The sequence below is a fragment of the Oikopleura dioica genome, chromosome 2 (assembly GCF_907165135.1).
Source record: "Oikopleura dioica chromosome 2, OKI2018_I68_1.0, whole genome shotgun sequence".
Lineage (NCBI taxonomy): Eukaryota > Metazoa > Chordata > Appendicularia > Copelata > Oikopleuridae > Oikopleura > Oikopleura dioica.
In genome coordinates this window covers 8,684,376-8,701,983 of record NC_137292.1, presented here as the reverse complement: position 1 = coordinate 8,701,983, position 17,608 = coordinate 8,684,376, and the positions used below count along the sequence as shown (strand labels likewise).

The 17,608-nt window shown below is 41.0% G+C and overlaps 11 protein-coding genes and 1 long non-coding RNA gene across 12 annotated transcripts; 1 reads left to right on the top strand and 11 right to left on the bottom strand.

The window, feature by feature from the left end:
* Positions 1-435: 435 nt before the first annotated feature.
* On the bottom strand, positions 436-1,117 carry LOC145698574 (putative SERF-like protein). The gene is made up of 2 exons (XM_081775782.1): positions 956-1,117; positions 436-770 (listed from the first exon to the last, which is right to left on the bottom strand). The coding sequence occupies exons 1-2, from the start codon at positions 1,066-1,068 to the stop codon at positions 707-709; spliced, it is 177 nt and encodes a 58-aa protein (XP_081631908.1). The 5' UTR covers positions 1,069-1,117; the 3' UTR covers positions 436-706.
* A 299-nt stretch (positions 1,118-1,416) lies between these two features.
* On the bottom strand, positions 1,417-2,151 carry LOC145698107 (protein TEX261-like). The gene is made up of 4 exons (XM_081775311.1): positions 1,993-2,151; positions 1,834-1,949; positions 1,683-1,789; positions 1,417-1,638 (listed from the first exon to the last, which is right to left on the bottom strand). Exons 1-4 carry the CDS (start codon positions 2,118-2,120, stop codon positions 1,417-1,419), a joined length of 573 nt encoding a protein of 190 aa, XP_081631437.1. The 5' UTR covers positions 2,121-2,151.
* LOC145698573 (dnaJ homolog subfamily B member 11-like) lies at positions 2,151-3,619 on the bottom strand. Its single transcript, XM_081775781.1, has 5 exons — positions 3,520-3,619; positions 3,308-3,472; positions 2,990-3,264; positions 2,721-2,948; positions 2,151-2,680 (listed from the first exon to the last, which is right to left on the bottom strand). The coding sequence occupies exons 1-5, from the start codon at positions 3,617-3,619 to the stop codon at positions 2,441-2,443; spliced, it is 1,008 nt and encodes a 335-aa protein (XP_081631907.1). The 3' UTR covers positions 2,151-2,440.
* Positions 3,620-3,737: 118 nt separating this feature from the next.
* On the bottom strand, positions 3,738-4,729 carry LOC145696590 (protein BCCIP homolog). Its single transcript, XM_081773655.1, has 4 exons — positions 4,566-4,729; positions 4,160-4,517; positions 3,971-4,117; positions 3,738-3,924 (listed from the first exon to the last, which is right to left on the bottom strand). The coding sequence occupies exons 1-4, from the start codon at positions 4,725-4,727 to the stop codon at positions 3,755-3,757; spliced, it is 837 nt and encodes a 278-aa protein (XP_081629781.1). The 5' UTR covers positions 4,728-4,729; the 3' UTR covers positions 3,738-3,754.
* A 47-nt stretch (positions 4,730-4,776) lies between these two features.
* LOC145700378 (uncharacterized) lies at positions 4,777-5,275 on the bottom strand. The gene is made up of 2 exons (XR_014134199.1): positions 5,096-5,275; positions 4,777-5,021 (listed from the first exon to the last, which is right to left on the bottom strand). It is a non-coding gene; the product is annotated as an uncharacterized LOC145700378 (long non-coding RNA).
* Positions 5,276-5,376: 101 nt separating this feature from the next.
* Positions 5,377-8,820, bottom strand: LOC145698106 (vacuolar protein sorting-associated protein 35-like). Its single transcript, XM_081775310.1, has 7 exons — positions 7,353-8,820; positions 7,006-7,302; positions 6,895-6,963; positions 6,715-6,853; positions 6,359-6,658; positions 6,163-6,315; positions 5,377-6,116 (listed from the first exon to the last, which is right to left on the bottom strand). The coding sequence occupies exons 1-7, from the start codon at positions 8,796-8,798 to the stop codon at positions 6,079-6,081; spliced, it is 2,442 nt and encodes an 813-aa protein (XP_081631436.1). The 5' UTR covers positions 8,799-8,820; the 3' UTR covers positions 5,377-6,078.
* A 4-nt stretch (positions 8,821-8,824) lies between these two features.
* LOC145700377 (intraflagellar transport protein 20 homolog) lies at positions 8,825-9,387 on the bottom strand. The gene is made up of 3 exons (XM_081777634.1): positions 9,286-9,387; positions 9,067-9,245; positions 8,825-9,023 (listed from the first exon to the last, which is right to left on the bottom strand). The coding sequence occupies exons 1-3, from the start codon at positions 9,383-9,385 to the stop codon at positions 8,901-8,903; spliced, it is 402 nt and encodes a 133-aa protein (XP_081633760.1). The 5' UTR covers positions 9,386-9,387; the 3' UTR covers positions 8,825-8,900.
* Positions 9,388-9,420: 33 nt separating this feature from the next.
* Positions 9,421-10,932, bottom strand: LOC145700376 (uncharacterized). The gene is made up of 4 exons (XM_081777633.1): positions 10,662-10,932; positions 10,353-10,619; positions 9,729-10,173; positions 9,421-9,684 (listed from the first exon to the last, which is right to left on the bottom strand). Exons 1-4 carry the CDS (start codon positions 10,930-10,932, stop codon positions 9,519-9,521), a joined length of 1,149 nt encoding a protein of 382 aa, XP_081633759.1. The 3' UTR covers positions 9,421-9,518.
* A 33-nt stretch (positions 10,933-10,965) lies between these two features.
* Positions 10,966-12,535, bottom strand: LOC145700372 (GPI alpha-1,6-mannosyltransferase 2-like). The gene is made up of 5 exons (XM_081777630.1): positions 12,287-12,535; positions 11,723-12,200; positions 11,260-11,676; positions 11,147-11,215; positions 10,966-11,103 (listed from the first exon to the last, which is right to left on the bottom strand). The coding sequence occupies exons 1-5, from the start codon at positions 12,518-12,520 to the stop codon at positions 10,973-10,975; spliced, it is 1,329 nt and encodes a 442-aa protein (XP_081633756.1). The 5' UTR covers positions 12,521-12,535; the 3' UTR covers positions 10,966-10,972.
* A 28-nt stretch (positions 12,536-12,563) lies between these two features.
* LOC145700373 (dnaJ homolog dnj-20-like) lies at positions 12,564-14,715 on the bottom strand. Its single transcript, XM_081777631.1, has 7 exons — positions 14,567-14,715; positions 13,903-14,064; positions 13,765-13,855; positions 13,597-13,721; positions 13,339-13,554; positions 13,083-13,293; positions 12,564-13,035 (listed from the first exon to the last, which is right to left on the bottom strand). Exons 1-7 carry the CDS (start codon positions 14,683-14,685, stop codon positions 12,886-12,888), a joined length of 1,074 nt encoding a protein of 357 aa, XP_081633757.1. The 5' UTR covers positions 14,686-14,715; the 3' UTR covers positions 12,564-12,885.
* An 8-nt stretch (positions 14,716-14,723) lies between these two features.
* On the bottom strand, positions 14,724-15,953 carry LOC145700374 (WD repeat-containing protein 74-like). Its single transcript, XM_081777632.1, has 4 exons — positions 15,481-15,953; positions 15,077-15,413; positions 14,921-15,033; positions 14,724-14,876 (listed from the first exon to the last, which is right to left on the bottom strand). Exons 1-4 carry the CDS (start codon positions 15,799-15,801, stop codon positions 14,724-14,726), a joined length of 924 nt encoding a protein of 307 aa, XP_081633758.1. The 5' UTR covers positions 15,802-15,953.
* Positions 15,954-16,224: 271 nt separating this feature from the next.
* Positions 16,225-17,476, top strand: LOC145699049 (uncharacterized). The gene is made up of 3 exons (XM_081776300.1): positions 16,225-16,399; positions 16,515-16,875; positions 17,181-17,476. Exons 1-3 carry the CDS (start codon positions 16,340-16,342, stop codon positions 17,405-17,407), a joined length of 648 nt encoding a protein of 215 aa, XP_081632426.1. The 5' UTR covers positions 16,225-16,339; the 3' UTR covers positions 17,408-17,476.
* The last annotated feature ends 132 nt before the right edge of the window (positions 17,477-17,608 follow it).

Below are 17,608 nucleotides of genomic sequence, written 5' to 3'. Positions count from 1 at the left end.
TATTTGAATGAAAAAGAAAGATGAAAACGGAGGTACACATATGCATCATTTCCGCTTCTTATCAGCAAAGATTCTGATAAAGATCGGAAAAGCGGGAGACAGATAGCCTCTGAGATAGGAAAACGCGAAATTTGCGAAAAGAAATTAATAGGATCAGGCTCTGAATTCAGGGAATATGCGGAGGATTTTTGCTTTTACATTTCATTTTATAAAAAAATCTCTTGATAATTGTTATCAAAACTGGTGTCTCCGAGACGAGGGTAGCTCTCTTTCTGAATTTCAATTTCCGATTTGCCAAGTTGCTCCAAAACTCAACAACAAGTCGCTTGGGGCCGCCCCTGCTCGCTCAAATTTTACCTCGTCTAGAAACTTTTCAGAAACGTCGCCTTCTCGAATCGCTTCTCAAAAATTTAAAATATTCAAATCAAGTTATTCAGCATCTGTTTTATTTATTCAATTTTTAATTACAGTCCGAATAAGGGGATTTTCGGGGGTTCAAATAATCAGAATTGCTACTTTGAAAAGTACTACTTTTTTCTATCATTATTTTCACCTACAGTTGGATTAGGAGAGGTTAGTTATCCGATAGGGAAAGAATTAAGATTAGGGGCCCTTGCACAGAAAAAAAAAGGATGACAGGGAAATTGGAAATTAGCGAATTGTTAATATTTCTTCATTTTTTCAAGCTCAAAAATGATTCTATTTTCTATTTTGCGCCGGCTGCCTTTTCAGCCTTCTTCTTGGCCTTTTCTTCGAGAGCTTTCTTGTCCCTAAAAATGACGAGTCATCAAACTGTAAGTGACAGTAAGCTCAGCTCGCCAATCTGTGTAGAAAACCTGACTCAGAGTTCTAGAAGAAGTCGCGAAAGAGCGCCGCCGGAATTTATAAGGGCGGATTTTATCAATTTCTTTTAGAGCTTTTCTACGCAGGTTGTTGGGCCCAGACAGTAACTGACCGTTCGTTTCGCTGTTGCGGAGTAAGATTATCATCTTTTCTTCCCTTGTTCTTGTCTCCTTGCTTTTTGAGATTCTTCGCTCTTGCCAATTCTCGCTGATTTCCTCGAGCCATTGTAGAGTATAAAATCTAAAATCCCGCAACCTTACTTTTTGAGAAAATATATAAAAAATATCTTTCTTTTTAAATATGAAGAGCAGCTAGAACAGAATTAAAATTGAGGCTAAGAATGTGACACTATCATGACAAAAAAGAGAAGCTGATCTTTTTGTTCTTTTTCCACAAGTCGTAAAATCTACAGAGGTAACAGAAGTAAAGTAGGCTTGATGGAAGCACTAGAATCGTTTTGCTCGAGACGGAAGGATCACTTCTCGGGCGAATTCTTTCAGAAAGGTTTAATAAAATGCCCCCTAAATTGCCTGTAAAGGTAAAAGACCCGAAGGTTCTTAAAATGTTTTATTTTCAAAAAAAGCGATCTAAAACCAGTCCTAGAATGGATAAAATTCCAGAGCGCTGCTTCTTGCCCTTTGCAATATAATGACTCATGACATCTTCCTGACCTCCGTAAGGCTGATACGAGGGCAATACGTTATCGCCGGCAGAAAGGGAGACGAAGAAAGTGAATGGGACGAACCAAACTTGTAGAGTAAAGTAGGCCAGAACTTCGTTGAATGGGTGGTACACCTAGAGATTAACCATCAAATCATACTTCAAAAAACAGCTCCTACATCTCCGAAGTAGCTAAAAGCAAAATAATGATTCGCAGCCAGCAGAATCAGCGAAAGGATGAAATTCGGGCTGGAAAGCTCGATCAACGGGAAAGTTCTCAAAAGACCTAAAAATTCATAAACTCAAAGGGTAAATAGCCTCCATTTTCACCGAAATAGACAAGATTTGAGAAAAGGCCAACGAGGATCATGAGAAAAGGGAAGCCTTCGAAAAGCAATAGTCCGACGAAAATCGCTGTTGATGCGAAAATCATGTATCTCAAAAGCCTGAAAGTACCGTGAGATATCTTGCTTCTGCGTGTTTTCTTACCTTTCAGTTGCTTGAGTGTACTCTTCTATGATTTCAGCAATGTAATAAAGTCCAGCTGCAAGGGAGAGAATGCCCAAAGCGCATTGTAAAATAAAACTGATCCACGTGATTAAATATAAAAAAATCATCCCACTCTAAAAAGAAGAATCGAGTCGTCATCTCTATCATTTTGCTACTTTGAAGAAAAAGGGAATATTCGGAATCACTTGGAGGCAGAGTTTGAGATTTGAAAAATATAATAATTGAAGAAAGAACCACACAATAGTTGAAGATAAAATTGAAGATATACAGTAAATTGTCAGAATAAAGGAAAATGCTCGTAAACCGTCACAATGGGAAAGAAGTTTTTCTAAGTTGGAAGCAATTGATGATTTGAATCTACTTTCGGCACCAGGAAAATAATTGGCAACTTCGATAATCTAAGGAGTTTTCATTTAGACTAAAAGTTTTAGGATTCAAGGGATTGCAAAATCTCGGAGATTTTGGTCTTTTCATTTTCTGAAAGTGTTTTGGTCGGAAAATCAATGTCGAAGGTGATCAGAAGGAATCCGAACCCGCCACCGTATTTTGGCATTCCTTCGTTGGCCAGCTTTTGTCGGAATCCGGGGCGAGTGATTCCTGATCGTCGGATTTTGATCTTTCTTCCGTCAAGATGAGTGGCTTCCGTTTCAAAACCAGTAAGAGAGTCCTACAGACGGTTACTTCTACGAATCTGGTGGTAAATCTACCTGGAGGGAAATGGTTACATTCAAGAATAAATTTTCCCCCTTTCGATCGAAAATTGGATGAGGGAGCTCATGGAGAACAAATTTCAAATCACCAGGTGGTGCATCCGCGCTCTGCTCTCCTTCAGCCTCGAGGAAGAGGACTTGGCCGTCTGGCATTCCAGGTTGAATTTCGATCTCGACCGTGTCTTCCTCGGGTTCCCATTTTATATTTTGGCACTGATCGCAGACCTTGGAAAAGAGTTGATATCTGACTGTAAAAGTGAAGTTACCTCTTCCTGAACCATATTGATGTAAATGCCTTGTTGCTGTTGTTTCATCACAACTCGACAATTACATTTTCGCGTTCCTGGGGCCGTCTCTGGAACGAGTTTCCTTCTGACGTAGTTGACCTCTGCCCCGTTGTATAGTTCTTCGAGAGTAACAGAAAGAGGTACAAAAACGTCATCTCCTTTCTTTGGTCCTGCGTTTTGTCCCTGTCCGGGAAAGTCAAACAAATCCTGGAGAATATCAGAAAAATCTGCCCCTCCACCACCAGTTGGCGCGTCTAAATCAGTCTGATCCTTTGTTCTCTCCTATTTTGTCGTTACCTTTTAAACATTCATGCCCGCAACTATCATATCTAGATCGAAGTTCGTCATCCGTCAAAATTTCTTTGGCGTAAGTTGCCTCTTGGAAAATCTCGCTCGCCTCTGGATCAGGATTCCTATCCGGATGATACTGTCGAGCGATGCTTTTGTACGCGCTTTTTATCTCTATTTATACAAAATAGTAAGCAAACATTTTTTCATAAAAAAAGTACCTGAGATAGAAGCAGTACGGGGAACATCGAGAATTTCATACAGATCCTTTTCAGTCTGCCCAAGCACAATAAAAGGGATGAAAAAAGCCAAACGCCACATTCTGAAAAAGAGCTTTTGTTTACTCACCGTACAGTTGTCACTCACTGTAACAAAATAAACTCAGGAAAAGGGTTTTAAAAAGTGATTCTAGAAAGGGATAATGAGGAGTATTCCATGATTTCAAAGGAGGTGATTTTATTGCGTAGCCATTAACCAATTAGGGAGGAAAGAAATAAGTTCCGTCAGCTTTTCAAATTTAATCACAACAACCATCATGTGTCTCACGTAAAGATCCTCATCGTCCCAGCCGACACTCTCTTCTTCTTGCTTGAAGTCGCTCTCTGCGTTCCATTCCATCGACCATTCTTCAAAATTCGCTGTCAATTTGTTCATATTAAAATTTGGACTAACCAGCGCCTTGAATAAGAAGTTCATCTTCTTGATTCTTGTAAACGATTTCGCTCTCCATTTCGTTGTCGCTCTTTGGGTGCATCCTTGGGACGATCAACAGGACATTGTCGAACTTCCACGAGCTCTTATGCTTCTTTTTCGACGCATCTGAAGATTTTCTTAAACCCTAACTCTGGAAACAAAACTCACCGTCTACATCTTGTAACAATGATAGAAGTCCCTCAGCCCGCGCCGGAAAATTTACAAATCGCGAGTTCACCATCCACGCGTTGTTCTTTCCCTCCAAGAAGCTCCTCAACCCTAGTGGGTTAACATCCTTCGTCCCCTCCGCTTTCTTCATCAAATGCTTTCCCAGATCTTGCGCCCATTTCTGATTGTTCAACGGGAGAATGGTGGAGAGGCTCAAAACTGGATCCTCATCATTTGCTTCTTCGGTTTGGGGATCGACTTGTTTGATGATGTGGCCGATGAAGTTTTGAGCGATGATGTCGTTGGCTACATCAGCCAAAGTGACGTTAGAATTGGGAAGAAGTGGCAGCAGGAGTTGCTGAAAATAATAAATTGAGTTCAGCTCGTTTGAGCTTTTTGCTTGTACCTTTATTCCGAAATAATCGTCTTCTTCGATGGAAAGTCCTTTGAGCTCCATAGGAACTTTTTGGTCGGCTAGATCCTCCATCTCCATTCCAACCTCATCGTCCGACGAGTCATGGTCTTCGGCCATGTCTGTGTCCATCATTCTGCTCCTCTTCGCACTCATTCTATCTGAATTCAAAAAATAAGGAGGATGTTTCTACAGCAGTTATGTGTTCTTTGAAAAATCAACGAAATAATTATCAATACCAAAAGAAATAGCGTATTTGCACATAAGACAAGAGGATAGGTACAGAGAGGGAGTGTACTACGAACATGTTTGGCGAGAGAAAATCCTTGGGGAGAAATTAGTCGTCCTTTTCCGCGACTTTTTCGAATCCGCCGACACCGCCACTGGTGTCTTCTTTCATAGCAGAGAGGACGAATTTGACAAGGCAAATGTGAACGATTATTACAGCCACTAAATAAAAGGTGTTCATTGATGATTTTACTCCTTCATTTCCTGGAATATTTTCTCAAAGATGAAAAACTCACCAACAGCAGCAGTTATTCCAGAAAAACCGATCGCCTTGATAAGAAAAAAGGCAATCAGTGGGAAAATCGCCATGGCCAGCCCATGGGAGAGAACATTTCGAAAAACACCAGGTGCTAACTTTCCGTTTTCCGTCATATTTATCGCATTTACTGGTCTAAAATTTGAACATTGAGGAGTTTTGAATGTGAATGAACTTTATTCTGAAATAGACAGAGAAGAAAATCAGACATTTTTAAACATGTCGCAAGGATGAGAAATAGTTAAGATGAAATTCCATAAGAATTTTTCGGCAAAAGAAATTTTTTGTGAGCTATCAGCATATTCTGAAAGCCCGTATCAGAATTAGTATCAGAATCCCTAAATTCTAGCACTTGATGACGTCACGATGACGTCATCACTGATGATTGATGGTCCAGAACCGCGGAACCTTAGGTACGCTTTTTGAAGACGTTTTTGTCGAAAAATAATTTTCTTTGGAGGAGGTTGTTCAGCATCGAAAACTACACGGGAATCCGGGTTCGAACCGGCCATAACCAGCCGGTCATTTTGGCGGTTCAATTTGTAACCGGTCGGTTCGGAAAAATTCTTCCGGATTCCCACGTAGTTTTTGATGCTGAATAACCTCCCGCAAAGAAAAAAATTGCTTTTCAACAAAAACGTTCTCTAAAAGCGTACCTAAGTTTCTAGGATTCTTCACCTTCAATCATCAGTGATGACGTCATCGTGACGTCATCAAGTGCTAGAATTTGGGGATTCCACTAATTCTGATACGGGCTTTCAGAATATGCTGATAGCTCACAAAAAAATTTTTTTGCCGAAAAATTCTTATGGAATTTCATCTTAAATAGAATGAAGACGCTCGGGTGGCAGATAAGCTTGTAGAAATGAGTCATTGGTAAATGGGGATGATTAGTTTTAGTTTTATACAGGAAAGAACAGTGAAGTGGACTTGAATAATCTTCTAATTGAACTTGTTCTGGGGCTATTCTTCGTTGTTTTCTACACTTTCTTCAGGGGCTTCTGAAAATAATAAATCATAAGAAAGAGGAACACAAAACGGTCTAACCTTCTTCCGGTTGATTAACTTCATCTGAAACTGCGCTCTCTTCACCTTGAGATTCAACCTGTGGGCTTGGTCCTTTCATTTTAATTTCTAGCTCTTCAAAGTGAGCAGCGAGCTTTTCGGCGTCAGCATTTGCTTGCGTTTCAGCTTGTTTCTCTATGAAAATTGCTCGAAATTTACAATTTGGAAATGAATTAACCTTTGATTTTCTGACTCATAGAATCCGCTAGTGTTTGCAGGTCAGCATTTTCGAGACCATCGGAAATGTAAAAATGAGCTTTTTCAAGAATTTCAATGTAGAGCTGTTGCCTGAGCAAGGCTTCGAGACACTTTTCAGCTGTTTTTGAAGCCTTTTTCAGTTGATCAACGACTTTCTTTTCATTTCGCAATTCTGATGATTCTTTTGCATCTGGAGAAAGCACCTTGCTCGACCAAAAGACGTGGGATGTCCAGAGGATTGCTCGTGCTTGATCTGCTTTTCTCAGGAGACGCGAAGCAGCTTAAAATTGATTGAAAAAGTGGCCAGTTATTATATCGAGGATTCAGAATTCTTACCAAGAACACATTGAGAGCGGAGTGACGCATGTTCTTCTTCTTTGAAGCATTCAACTTTTAGTAGAGTACTGGTTAGTTGCTGCAATGCCGCAACTTGCTCTTTGCTGTCACATATTTCTTCTTCGTAAATCACAAATGCCTTGAATAGGTGTTGAAATCAAGGAGAAAATCGTCCATTACCTGTGTGAAGAATTCGTAGCAGAGGTCAACTGATCCATCAAAATTGCAGTGTTGAATTGAAGCAGCGCCCTAAGTTGTCAAAACATCATCCAAAATAAACAAAAGTTCTACCTGTAGATAAAGTCTGATGGAAATAAGTGGCAGTTCAGAATCGGCGAGAGTTTGAACCAATTCATGAGCTTTTGAGAACGCCTCTTTACTGATATCCGGATTCTCCGATGAACAATCTCGTCCAATTTGACAGAATCGCGCGAAGATAGTAGGAAGAAGGAATGATTTCACGCCAGTATCTGCATTTGAGAATTCTTCGGATAACCTGATGGTCATTTCGAAGTTGTCTTTTGGCGATGAATTGTCGAGCAAAAGAGCGAATCGAGCCGCAAGATCGAGATCTTCACTTTCCAAAGGCTAAGAAAATCAAAACTTTCAAGTGTTAAAGATAATTTTTCTCAGCCATTCCTATCAGGCTGATCTGTATCAGAATTATACAAGCATTTAACGACGGTAAGAGCCGCATCAAAATGATCTAAATCAATCGATGCTTCTGCTTCCATAATCTTTTCCAAAATAAACGTCGCTACAATCTTTTTTGTCTCATTTGCCATGATTCCAAAAGCATCGCCGAAGTTCGACAACTCGAGAATTCTAAGTGGAGCGCCATCCGCCGCATAAACCGTGATCGGGAGCTTCATGAGGGCTACAGTCTCGCGAGAGGCGGGGGAAGATGATGGAATAGAAGTCAGGTTGTTCTTCTCGAGGTAAGTAGCGACCATTTCCGCTGTCGTGTGGAGAATTTTATTGATGAAATCGGGCTCGCTTTTATAGCAAGTAAGAGCGAGTTGAATCAGTGGAATCTGCATACCAAGAACATTCTCAAGCGCAAGTCCGTTTCTGCCTCCGATAATTTCTCCTAGAGCTCCCGAAAACACGGAAAAGACGTCGCCATCCTTTCCCGACAAGGTCCCCTCATTATTCGTAGCAAAGTTGCTCAGACGATCAACAAGAGCATTGACGATGTTCTTCACATTCACTTGTGTGTGAAGATCGCCGACTGCTTTTAAAAATGGTTTCATTGTGTCTAAGTGATATTCGTCCGGGAAGACCTGAATAATCGATTCCATCAAGTACGTTTGCGCAAGTGGATCTCGGCAGTTGACAATTTGTGTCAGTATTTCCGGCAACACCTTGTCACAGTAAGTTTCGACGGTTAAATTATCCAGTTGAGAAATTCGCACAAGATTTGTTCCAACAAGATTCCTTATTTCTTTTCTTTCCGCAGTCCTAGCTGGCGCATCTCGTTGAAGACCTTGGTGTTGCATTCTCACCCAGAGTTTATTCATTTCAGCGAAGTTCTTGAGCAGCAGCTCGACGCTGTCTGTAACGCAGGCTTCTCGAGGATCTTCTTGGTTCGGCGCGGTATCAGGGAGGATTTGCCGCATTGATTGAAGAAGATAGTTTCGGAGGAAAATACCTCTGAGCGGGTGCTGCACTCCACGACTCATTTCCACCAAATCATCCAAAACAGCTTTTGTCAATTCCGGTTGTGTCTTTACCATCGCGGTTCCTACTGTCACCATCAGATACAGTCGCGGCAGGATGCTCGGATTGTACTGTACTTTTTCATACATTTCTCCTCCTGCCATGCCCGCGTCTTTTTCGAACGCGTCTTTTAGCATGACGTCGACCATTCTCAACTCATTTGTCACCGTCAAAAATAGCTCGTTGTACTCTTTCGGCGTGTAATATGCCTTCTGGAGGTGTTGAAGCATGGTGGCTGCGTGATTGAGAGCTTCATCGATGTTCAGTTCGTCGAGTTGCTTTTTCATTTGGAAAGCATCATGTTTAACGTTTTGCAGCGAGTCCGAAAGTGGCACTTTGATTGTTTTGTCGTCTACTGCGCCCATTCTTGATGAGATTAAAATAAAGGAAATGGAAAATAAAAATATATTGAAAAACTATACACGAGCGAAAAAACAAACTAAAAATAGAAAGAGTTCGCAGAAAAATTAGCTGTTGAATTGCTGAAGTAAAGCATTTTGATTTTGCTCAATTTTTCGAAGAGCATCGTGTTCGGCTCTGAGTCTTTCTGATAGAAGCTTGTATTCTTCGATTTTCTCCAGCAACGAGTTCTTATCGTCAGATCATAATTTGCTTTCGAAATGGAAGAGTCACCTTTTCAATATCAGTTTGTCGCTGAGCTGCTTGCAAACGAGTCCTGACGGCGATAGCATTGAGTTTTCGAGTTTTCACTTGCTCCGCGAGCTTGGACGACTTTTCGCTGAAATCTTTGATGAGCTTGTTTATATCTTCGATGGAACTGACGAATTCATCGTTGTTTGTCTTCAGCGTCTCTGAATTTGGATGAAATGAGGGTTGAGAGAAAAACCTTACGGGTAGCGTCAGCTGCTTCTGGATTGACGATGCGGACTTGGGACAAATCATCGATGGACAACCCATGGTATGCCAAAATGCTCATAACTTCTTCCGTCATTTTTTCTGAAAAGAGGAGTATTTGGCTTTTTCTTCTATTTTTAATAACTTTATTAGTAGCTACATACAGAAAATTAAGAATCGTGGCAGAAGAGTCAGGTAAAATCAACTAAAATTTTGGAAAAGAGACTTGATTACCACTCGTAATCAGTGTTTTCCGTCGGACAGAAAGGTGGATATTTTGGATTGGCGCAGCGGTAATATCCCTTGTGTTGGCGGTCGCAATCGGCAGCGGAAATGAAGAAAAAGTTTTGATTAGAGTATGTGTCTTTTCCTCCAAGCTCTGCTACTGCTGCTTTGCTATAAGAAGGTTTTAGAAAGGTAAAATCGGGAAAGAAACTGACCCAAAAAGGGAGGAAGAAGTCAAAAGGCCGTATCCACATTTTGACAAAAGATGAAACTCGGCGATGGTCTTTTGAACTTTTTGAATGTCGTCGGGCGTTTGAACATGTGTCGCCGAGTCTTTGAGCGCAAAGGCGTTGAAGTTCATTTCTTTCAATTTGGCAAGTGTAGCTTTTTTTACATCTTCGCGATCCGAAGTAACAAAAACGTTGATATCACTCGGTAGACCGCCACTTTCTCGCCATCCCTTCAGACAAAGTGGGAATTTATCCGGATCTTCTGGGAGCAGAAATTGCTGCCAGTCGTCCCAACCGGTTCGGATGACGAGGGCGACGGTTTTGTCATATATTTGAGAAGAAAAGGAATCAATGATGGATTGGACTGCAGCACTGGGAGCAAAGAAATCTTGGAAGAATCGAGTGGCAAGAAAGTTGACTTCCATGTTGACTAAATAAAAAATGGTTGGACTTTGCCATTCCTGCCTTTTCTCTTTCCACGATTCGATTTAAAAAAATCATAATCTTTGGATATTTATCTGTAACTTGTTTTTTTAAATTCTCATATGGATGACTGATTTACAGAAGCCATTTGACACTGCCAGTATAAATTGTCACAGTAATAGTTACCTCTTTTGATCATTGCAAGCCGATGTTTGGCAGTTATATGCCCCGATAGATGAATGATGTTCTTCCCCTGGCAAATTTGATTGTCCGCAAGAAGTGATTGATAATCAACGGGAAATCCAGGACCCGAAAAGCCCTCCGACCAAGCCCAAGGTTTCCAATCAATGAAAAACATCAACCCTGCGTTGATTGTGTACATGAATGCAGCACTCAAAGCATTTGCCGAGTCTCCCAAGCCAGCAGTATTTTTAAACACCACTGCTTGATAATCTAACAATAAAAAATAATTGCTTATTAAATAAACCAATTTACCAGAGCATTTGATATTCGGATTGTCTAAAATCGCCTTCTGCCACTTCCCATAAGCCGTGATAAACTTTTCCCAATCATCAACGTATCTGTTTTTGCTAGTATAGCGAAAAGGGACAAACTTCGCGGAGCTAGATGCATTCTCGAGGACTTCATTGACATCGACGCTTTCTCGAGTACAATCGCCATTTTTATCGCATGTTCCGTCCAGATCCGATTTCGCTGGACGAATTCCGATGATGTTTAACAGGAAGAGCTTTGTAAAAAGCCTCATCTGAACAATAGTTAAATTGAATGGACTGTACCGTTGATTTTCATGTCCAAGGAAAGTTATTACAGTGAAGAGCAAGGCCAAGAATGAGGTAAAGGAATGTATAAGAGAGAAATTTTCGACGGAGGCGATTGGAAATTCGCGAATGGAGGATTTGGCAAGTGAAGATGTACACTGAAGTCGTGACTCATAAAGTGCGATCGGTAAACAGACTTACAGTATGGTGACGAGCTCCAGACAAGGCGAGTTGTGACTTCGACGTTCATGAAAAACACACCGAAAAGGACTTAATAAAAATAGTAAAATAATGAATTGAGAAAATATAATCACCCATGTAAAGCAAATGCAAAGAGCTGGCAATCATAAACGGCTCGCCAGCCCACGGCTTGTTTCTTTTCGCATATCTCCCGGCGAAAATATCAAACAACGCACATCTCTCGGCCGACTTCGAAATCGCTTTGAGACACCACCAAACTGTAGGTGTCGCGAGAATAAATAAAGGGATCTTCTTGAGTTGCCAGTATTTTAAGAATCCGTTATCCCAGAGGGTCTGGACGTAGCTGTAGATTATTGGGTAGTCCCAGTTGCAGAAGTCTGGGGAGCTTAATTCTGGACAGTCGGTCATTTTGAAGAGTTCGCAGAAATGAGCCGAGTGGCAATAATGGAACCATCCATAGATGTTGAAAATAACGAATGGGGAAATCACCAAAAATACTTGTAGACCTGTTTCTACTAGCATTCGTAAAACTGAAAAAAACTTCATCATCAGATTGAAGGAGTTTTAATTACTCACTTAGGAAACTAAGCTGAGATTCTGGTCGCTGGGGCATTTGGGCGCATTCTTTCATAATTTGGTAAAGTCCAAAGTGAGCAATATATCCAGCGTTTAAAATTCCATTCGAACGAAAAGCCGAAGCGAATGAAAAAGAAACAGCAGCAAGCCAGGGCTTCGGAGTTTCCATGCAAAGAAGATAGATGCCCATTAGCGTGGCGGCGAAGAATAAAGATTCTGTGTAACAACTGACGAAGAAAACCGTCGCTGGGTTGATGACGGCGAGGGCGATGATGAACGATGAGCTGGGCATTTTCTGGGTGAGGCGCATCCAAAGCCGGTGGAGGACCACAGCAGAGAAACAGAAACACAAGTTGCTGAGAAAACAGCCAGCGAGGAGAGCTCTGTAGTACTCGGAAATCAGGCCTGAGAGGGGGAGGAGGACGACACCGGCGATGGTTCGAATCATCATCGGAAACAGAGGAAAGAAGGCAAAGTTCTCTACTGTCTTTGGTTCAAAAAGACATGAATAACGAATTATTGCTGAAAATAAGACCACCCGAGCTTATCAAAAGCTAAAAGAACCTGCCCTTGAGAGTACCCATTCACTGCAATATGAATAAAATGTTGCGAATCCCATCTGCCGAAACTGCCGAGAAAGAACTCAATAATATAATCGCCGATTTTTTGCGGAGAAGCTCCAAGTTTGAATGCATCCGGCTTGTGGTCTGGTATCAGTAAGTTAAAGACCGTGCCAATTGCAATTATTCCCAAGCGCGATATTAGGGCCTGCCGGAAGACTGCGACAGGCGTTTTCATTTTTCATAAAAAATAATGCTGAAAAAAGGGATGAGAAGAAGGATTTCTGGGAAGTGCTCATAGTAGAGCGTATATTTATAAGGCTGTGTGATGAATTGAAATAAAAGAATATCGTTACTAATAATAATTATATTGCACAGTTAGGAGGATCACACATTTTTAAACATAACGAAAAATAGAATAATTCTAAATTTTAGAATCTAAATATTGATCTTTGAGGTACAAATCGCCGAAAACAGAAGCTAACAGAGAAAAAATCGGTTTTTCTGGTAATCGAATGTACGGTTCAATACGGTAATCTACAGAAATTTCAAAGGCAAAGTTATCTTTTTTTGGAATACTGCTTTAGCGCTCAAGAATGCGATTTACAGGCGTTTCTTTGGGTATTTGATGCCATTGTAGAAATCGGGCTGAACGTCACTTTGGCTCAGAATTTCGGAAATGACTTTTTTCTGTTCTTCGGAAAGCTGCTTCTTTGGGAAGGCAACGTCGATCGTCACGATCAACGAACCGAACTGAAATTGAAAATTGTTTGGAATGAAGAAAGAGTTTCATTTTGTACCTTGGTGTTGTCTTCAAGAACAGGCATTCCTTCGTTTTTGATTCGCATTTTGAAGCCAGCCCAGGTGATGTCGGATCGTTTGACCGGGACGATGTGGCCATCTAGATGCTTGATAGTCGTCTCGAAGCCGGTAAGAGCGTCTTCCAATGATATCGTCAAGTTTGTGTAGAGATCGTGGCCTTTTCTCTCGAAGAGCGGATGATTGACCAATCTTCATATTTCTGTTAAATCCATCTCTTTTTAATTTTATTCCTACCTAAGGATAACTTGAAGATCTCCAGGCTCGCCATCGAGTTTGGGTTCTCCTTCTCCGAAATACTCGATCGAGTGACCGTGATCCATGCCTCGTTCAATCTCGATTTCGAGATCTTCATCGTCAGAAATCAGCTTCATATTCGGACACTTGTCACACACTTGCTCTTGGAAGATTTGGAACTGGCCCATGCCCATTCTTTTCTGTCGCATTTCGACGCTAAAAAGGTTGAGAAATTGATACGTAGGGGGAGAAATTTACCGGCAGTTACAGTCTCTCTGGCCAGGAGCTTCCCGATACGAGCGTTTTGTTCTGGTCATGTCGATGATTGCACCGTTGTAGAGCTCTTCAAGAGTGACGATCAGAGGAACAACAACTAGATCTCCCTGAAAGACAATGCTAGAATCAGTATTCTTCCTTCATTTTTACCTTTCTATGCTCTTCTCGTTGCTGTCCGCCAAACATTCCACCGAACATGCCGCCAAACATGCCTCCAAACATTCCCCCATCAAAATCTTCACTGAAAAAAACAAATCAATTTCTCATTCATTCGAAAGCCCTACTCACGCTCCATTATCCTCATTAATAGCTTTTTCTCCACCTCTATCGTATTTTTTCCTCTTCTTTTCGTCCGATAAAACATCGTGGCACCAAGCTAAATCTTGAAACTTTTCGTTGGCTGAAGGGTCGTCTTGGTTTTTATCTGGATGCATTTTTGCGGCAAGTTTTCTAAATAAATTCGACTCTGATTGAGGTACTAGCAGGGTGGAACGTTGGGACCGGGTAAGTCGGGCGTACCGGGCAAAAAATCGGGCGGGCGGGCAAATCGGGCGGCGCAAGGCTCGATTTTACGAGGTAAAAATCGGGCAAAGTCGGGCAATCGGGCAAAAATCGGCGCCCGGGAAAAAAGTCGGCGCCCAGAAGAAAAAATGGCATCTAAAGGGACATAAATACTGGAATTTTATTTAAAACGTCCGGTTTCGGTTCTCCATGAGTGCCCTTCTTCCTTCGGGATACAAAATAATCCTTTTTCTTCAATAAATTTACATATTTTTTGGTTTGGGGGTTGCCGAAATTTCCGGGCAAAAGTCGGCGCCCGGGCAAATCGGGCGGGCAAAAAGTCGGGCGGCAATCGGGCGGCGCCGACAAAGAAAATTTTAATCGGGCGGGCAATCGGGCGGCCAAATTCAATTTTTTTGCCCCAACGTTCCACCCTGGTACTAGGGATTACCTGTAAGCAGACTTGATCTTTTTGGTGGTTTCCGATTTACTGACACCTAAATATTTGTAGCAGTTCTCTCGACCAGCGAGGGCGACTTCTAGTACCGATAATAAACTTAACAATTTCATTCTAAAAACGAGACCCCATCAATAATTTCATAAGTTATTTAATCTTCGACAGATTCAAGATTGTCCATTTCGTTCCAAGTCTCACTCTCAGCTTCACGCTCTTCTTCTTCCTCTTTTTCTTCTTCCGTGTCTTTTTCGATCTTTGCGCCTTTTTCGATCAGCACTCGATTTAATGGAGATTTCAGATAAACCTTCAGACCTCTCTCAATCAAAAAAAAAAGAAAATAGTTCCTACCTTGTGAATTTTCTTCTTAATTTTTGCATCATAAATATGTAGAAATCTGTCCAATCCAACTGCACAAAATATATTTTCTTTGTCTGGATGCTGGGCCATGCTTCGTATGCTTCCTTGAAATTTTCATGGGCTTTTATAAATAAAAGATTTTCGAACCTGCAGCGCCCTTGAAAGACAAAAACTTCTTGTCAAATCTAATATCGAAAAGTGCAATTTTCCCTCGCGCCGTTCCAACCACATATTTTTGCCCCTCTTCGTCCATGGAAAGCAAAGAAGTGATCGGATACGTTCCCCATTCGATTCGTTTGATAGGTCGACGCTGGACTTGTCGAGGATCGTAAATTCGCAGTTCGTGAGCTTGGTTCGTCAACGAGCCGTAGGAAGTGCATGCGATTGTTTCGGTCTTTTCGGGAAGGGCGATTGCTGGAAAATTGATCGGAATGTGCAGCTGCAGTTTGTCGGGACGGACATTTTTTGCTGACCAAACGACGCCCTAGAATAAGCTTCAGATTTGGCAAAAATTGATAGGCTTTCGGGACTAAGAAAAGTAAAAAGATTACCTTGTCTAAATTCTCCAAATCCACCATCTGCAATTGCGTGCTTTCCCCACCGATGACCATTGTCTTTCTTCTCACTTTTCCAGCTCTAACTTTCCCCGCCGACTTGATCGTCTGTTCCGCTTTCGGCGCAATTTTCTCTTCACTGCTCTCCTCAAATTCCTTTTTCTCCCAAACCTTCACGACCGCATTGCCCGTGGCTCCAATAATTGCGTCTTCCAAAAGCCCCAATCCTGCCCATTCTTGTTCGTCATCCAGCAGCTTTTTTGGGTAGTCGAATTCGGATTTTTCGGTATCGAAAAGCTTCGCTTCGCCATTTTTCATCGCGACAAGAACTTTTCTTTCTCTAGCAAAGGCGATTTCTTGAACACATTGGTCAGCTTGCAATTCATTTGGGCCAAAGTGGTTTGTTGCTGTTCTTCGGCCAAGTTCGACGGTCTATTATAAGGTTATTTTTGGTCGAAAATGACTGTAATTATTTTACTAGTAAATAAAACTAAAGCCTTTCCTTGAGCATTCCAGTCTCAACGCCCACGTAAATTCCCGGTCGGTATTTTTCCTTCATTCTGAAACACAAAATTCTCTATTCTATTCATTTTCGCAGGTCGTTTTTTCAGTAAACAAGATTTCTCACATTTTCTCTCTAAAATCCATAATCAGACATTGTTGCGCTCTCCGCCAATCGGCGCGGAGAAAAGCCGCCGCGTCATGGTGAAAAATACACGTAGCCAGTTCACTCAAGGAAAATCGATTTGAGAAAATGAAGAGAGGGATGAGCGGCAAATGAAGATTCCGAATTGAAAATTGGGGAGAAGAAAAGTTTCAAAGAATTGATGATTTGAAACAAGAAAATTGCGAAAAAATGATTATTCTTGTGCTAGAATTGGAAAAAGATCGATTTCTGGTTCAAAGAACTAATAAGGTTAGTATTATTTTCAAGAATGAAAACTGCTTATCAACCTCAAGACTTTTGAAATTTCATAAATCCCTTGCATTTCTAGTTATTGTATGATCATTTGAACTAACCAAAACTATAGGAAGCCGAGGCTGTCTTTGACGAACATGTTTCTGGTCGAGCTGACTGTATCTTCACTCAACGCTACAAGCCACAATCCTTCATCATTGAAAAATCCTGCGCTGGATCCCTCGATGATCTTGAAGAAGTGATCTTTTCGTACATGCTCGACTTTGGAATTGACAATGTTCGAGGAGGACAATACAATGAGCTTTTCTTTACGAAAGAACGACACTTGCAACTGAAGAAGAAAATTGGAACACGATTTGATAAGTGCTTTAATTGTCTGGGTAATCACAGGATAAGAAAGTGCGCGAAGCCGATTGAAATTGATGAAGAGTTGAGGGAGATGGTTCAAGAAATCTTTGAAGGGGACTCGTCAGGTATGTTCGAGCTAAATTCACTCATAAATTTACTGTATAAAATGAACAGTCTTTACTATCTTCCAAACAGCTCTCTAGAATGTTTTGACCCTTTGATCGGGAACATAAAATCAAAAAAAGAAACTTCATTTTTTGAGCAAATGCTTCATAGCTTCATTTTGTACCTTTTCTTTTTCCTGATAGGAAGTCTTTTATAAATATTATAAAATAACAAAGCTACCTATGAAAAGATATAAATTGGATGAGTGCTGTCGAAATTACAGTAGATTAAAGCCTAATGATAAGTCTAAGTATTCTAAATTCAGGAGACGAAAAAATCGACCCAAAAGATCTCGACGAAGACGAACGTCTGGCTCTACGAATGCAAATGGGTGTCGATGATGGTTACGAACGGGACGAGTCCGGCAACTGCTTTATTGTCTGTGTTCTTGTGGCTTTCTTTGTTCTTGGATTCTATTTGTTCATTTATCTGATACTCACAAGATATGGAGGCAAGAATTTGAAAATCTCGTTCAAAACTGGGCGCGTTTAAATTTACACTGCTAAAATTGTTTTGTGCAATAAATATGTCATTTTTATAAGATCAGCTTTGATATCAAGAAAGAACATCTAAATGACGCATCTTCTCATTTAGATCGTGAATGATAAAGCCGTGTGAATGAACGGCCCGGTTTTCGATTTGAGCTTTATTTTGAGAAATGGCAAACGAAGAGCTTATTGCTTTGATTTTTAC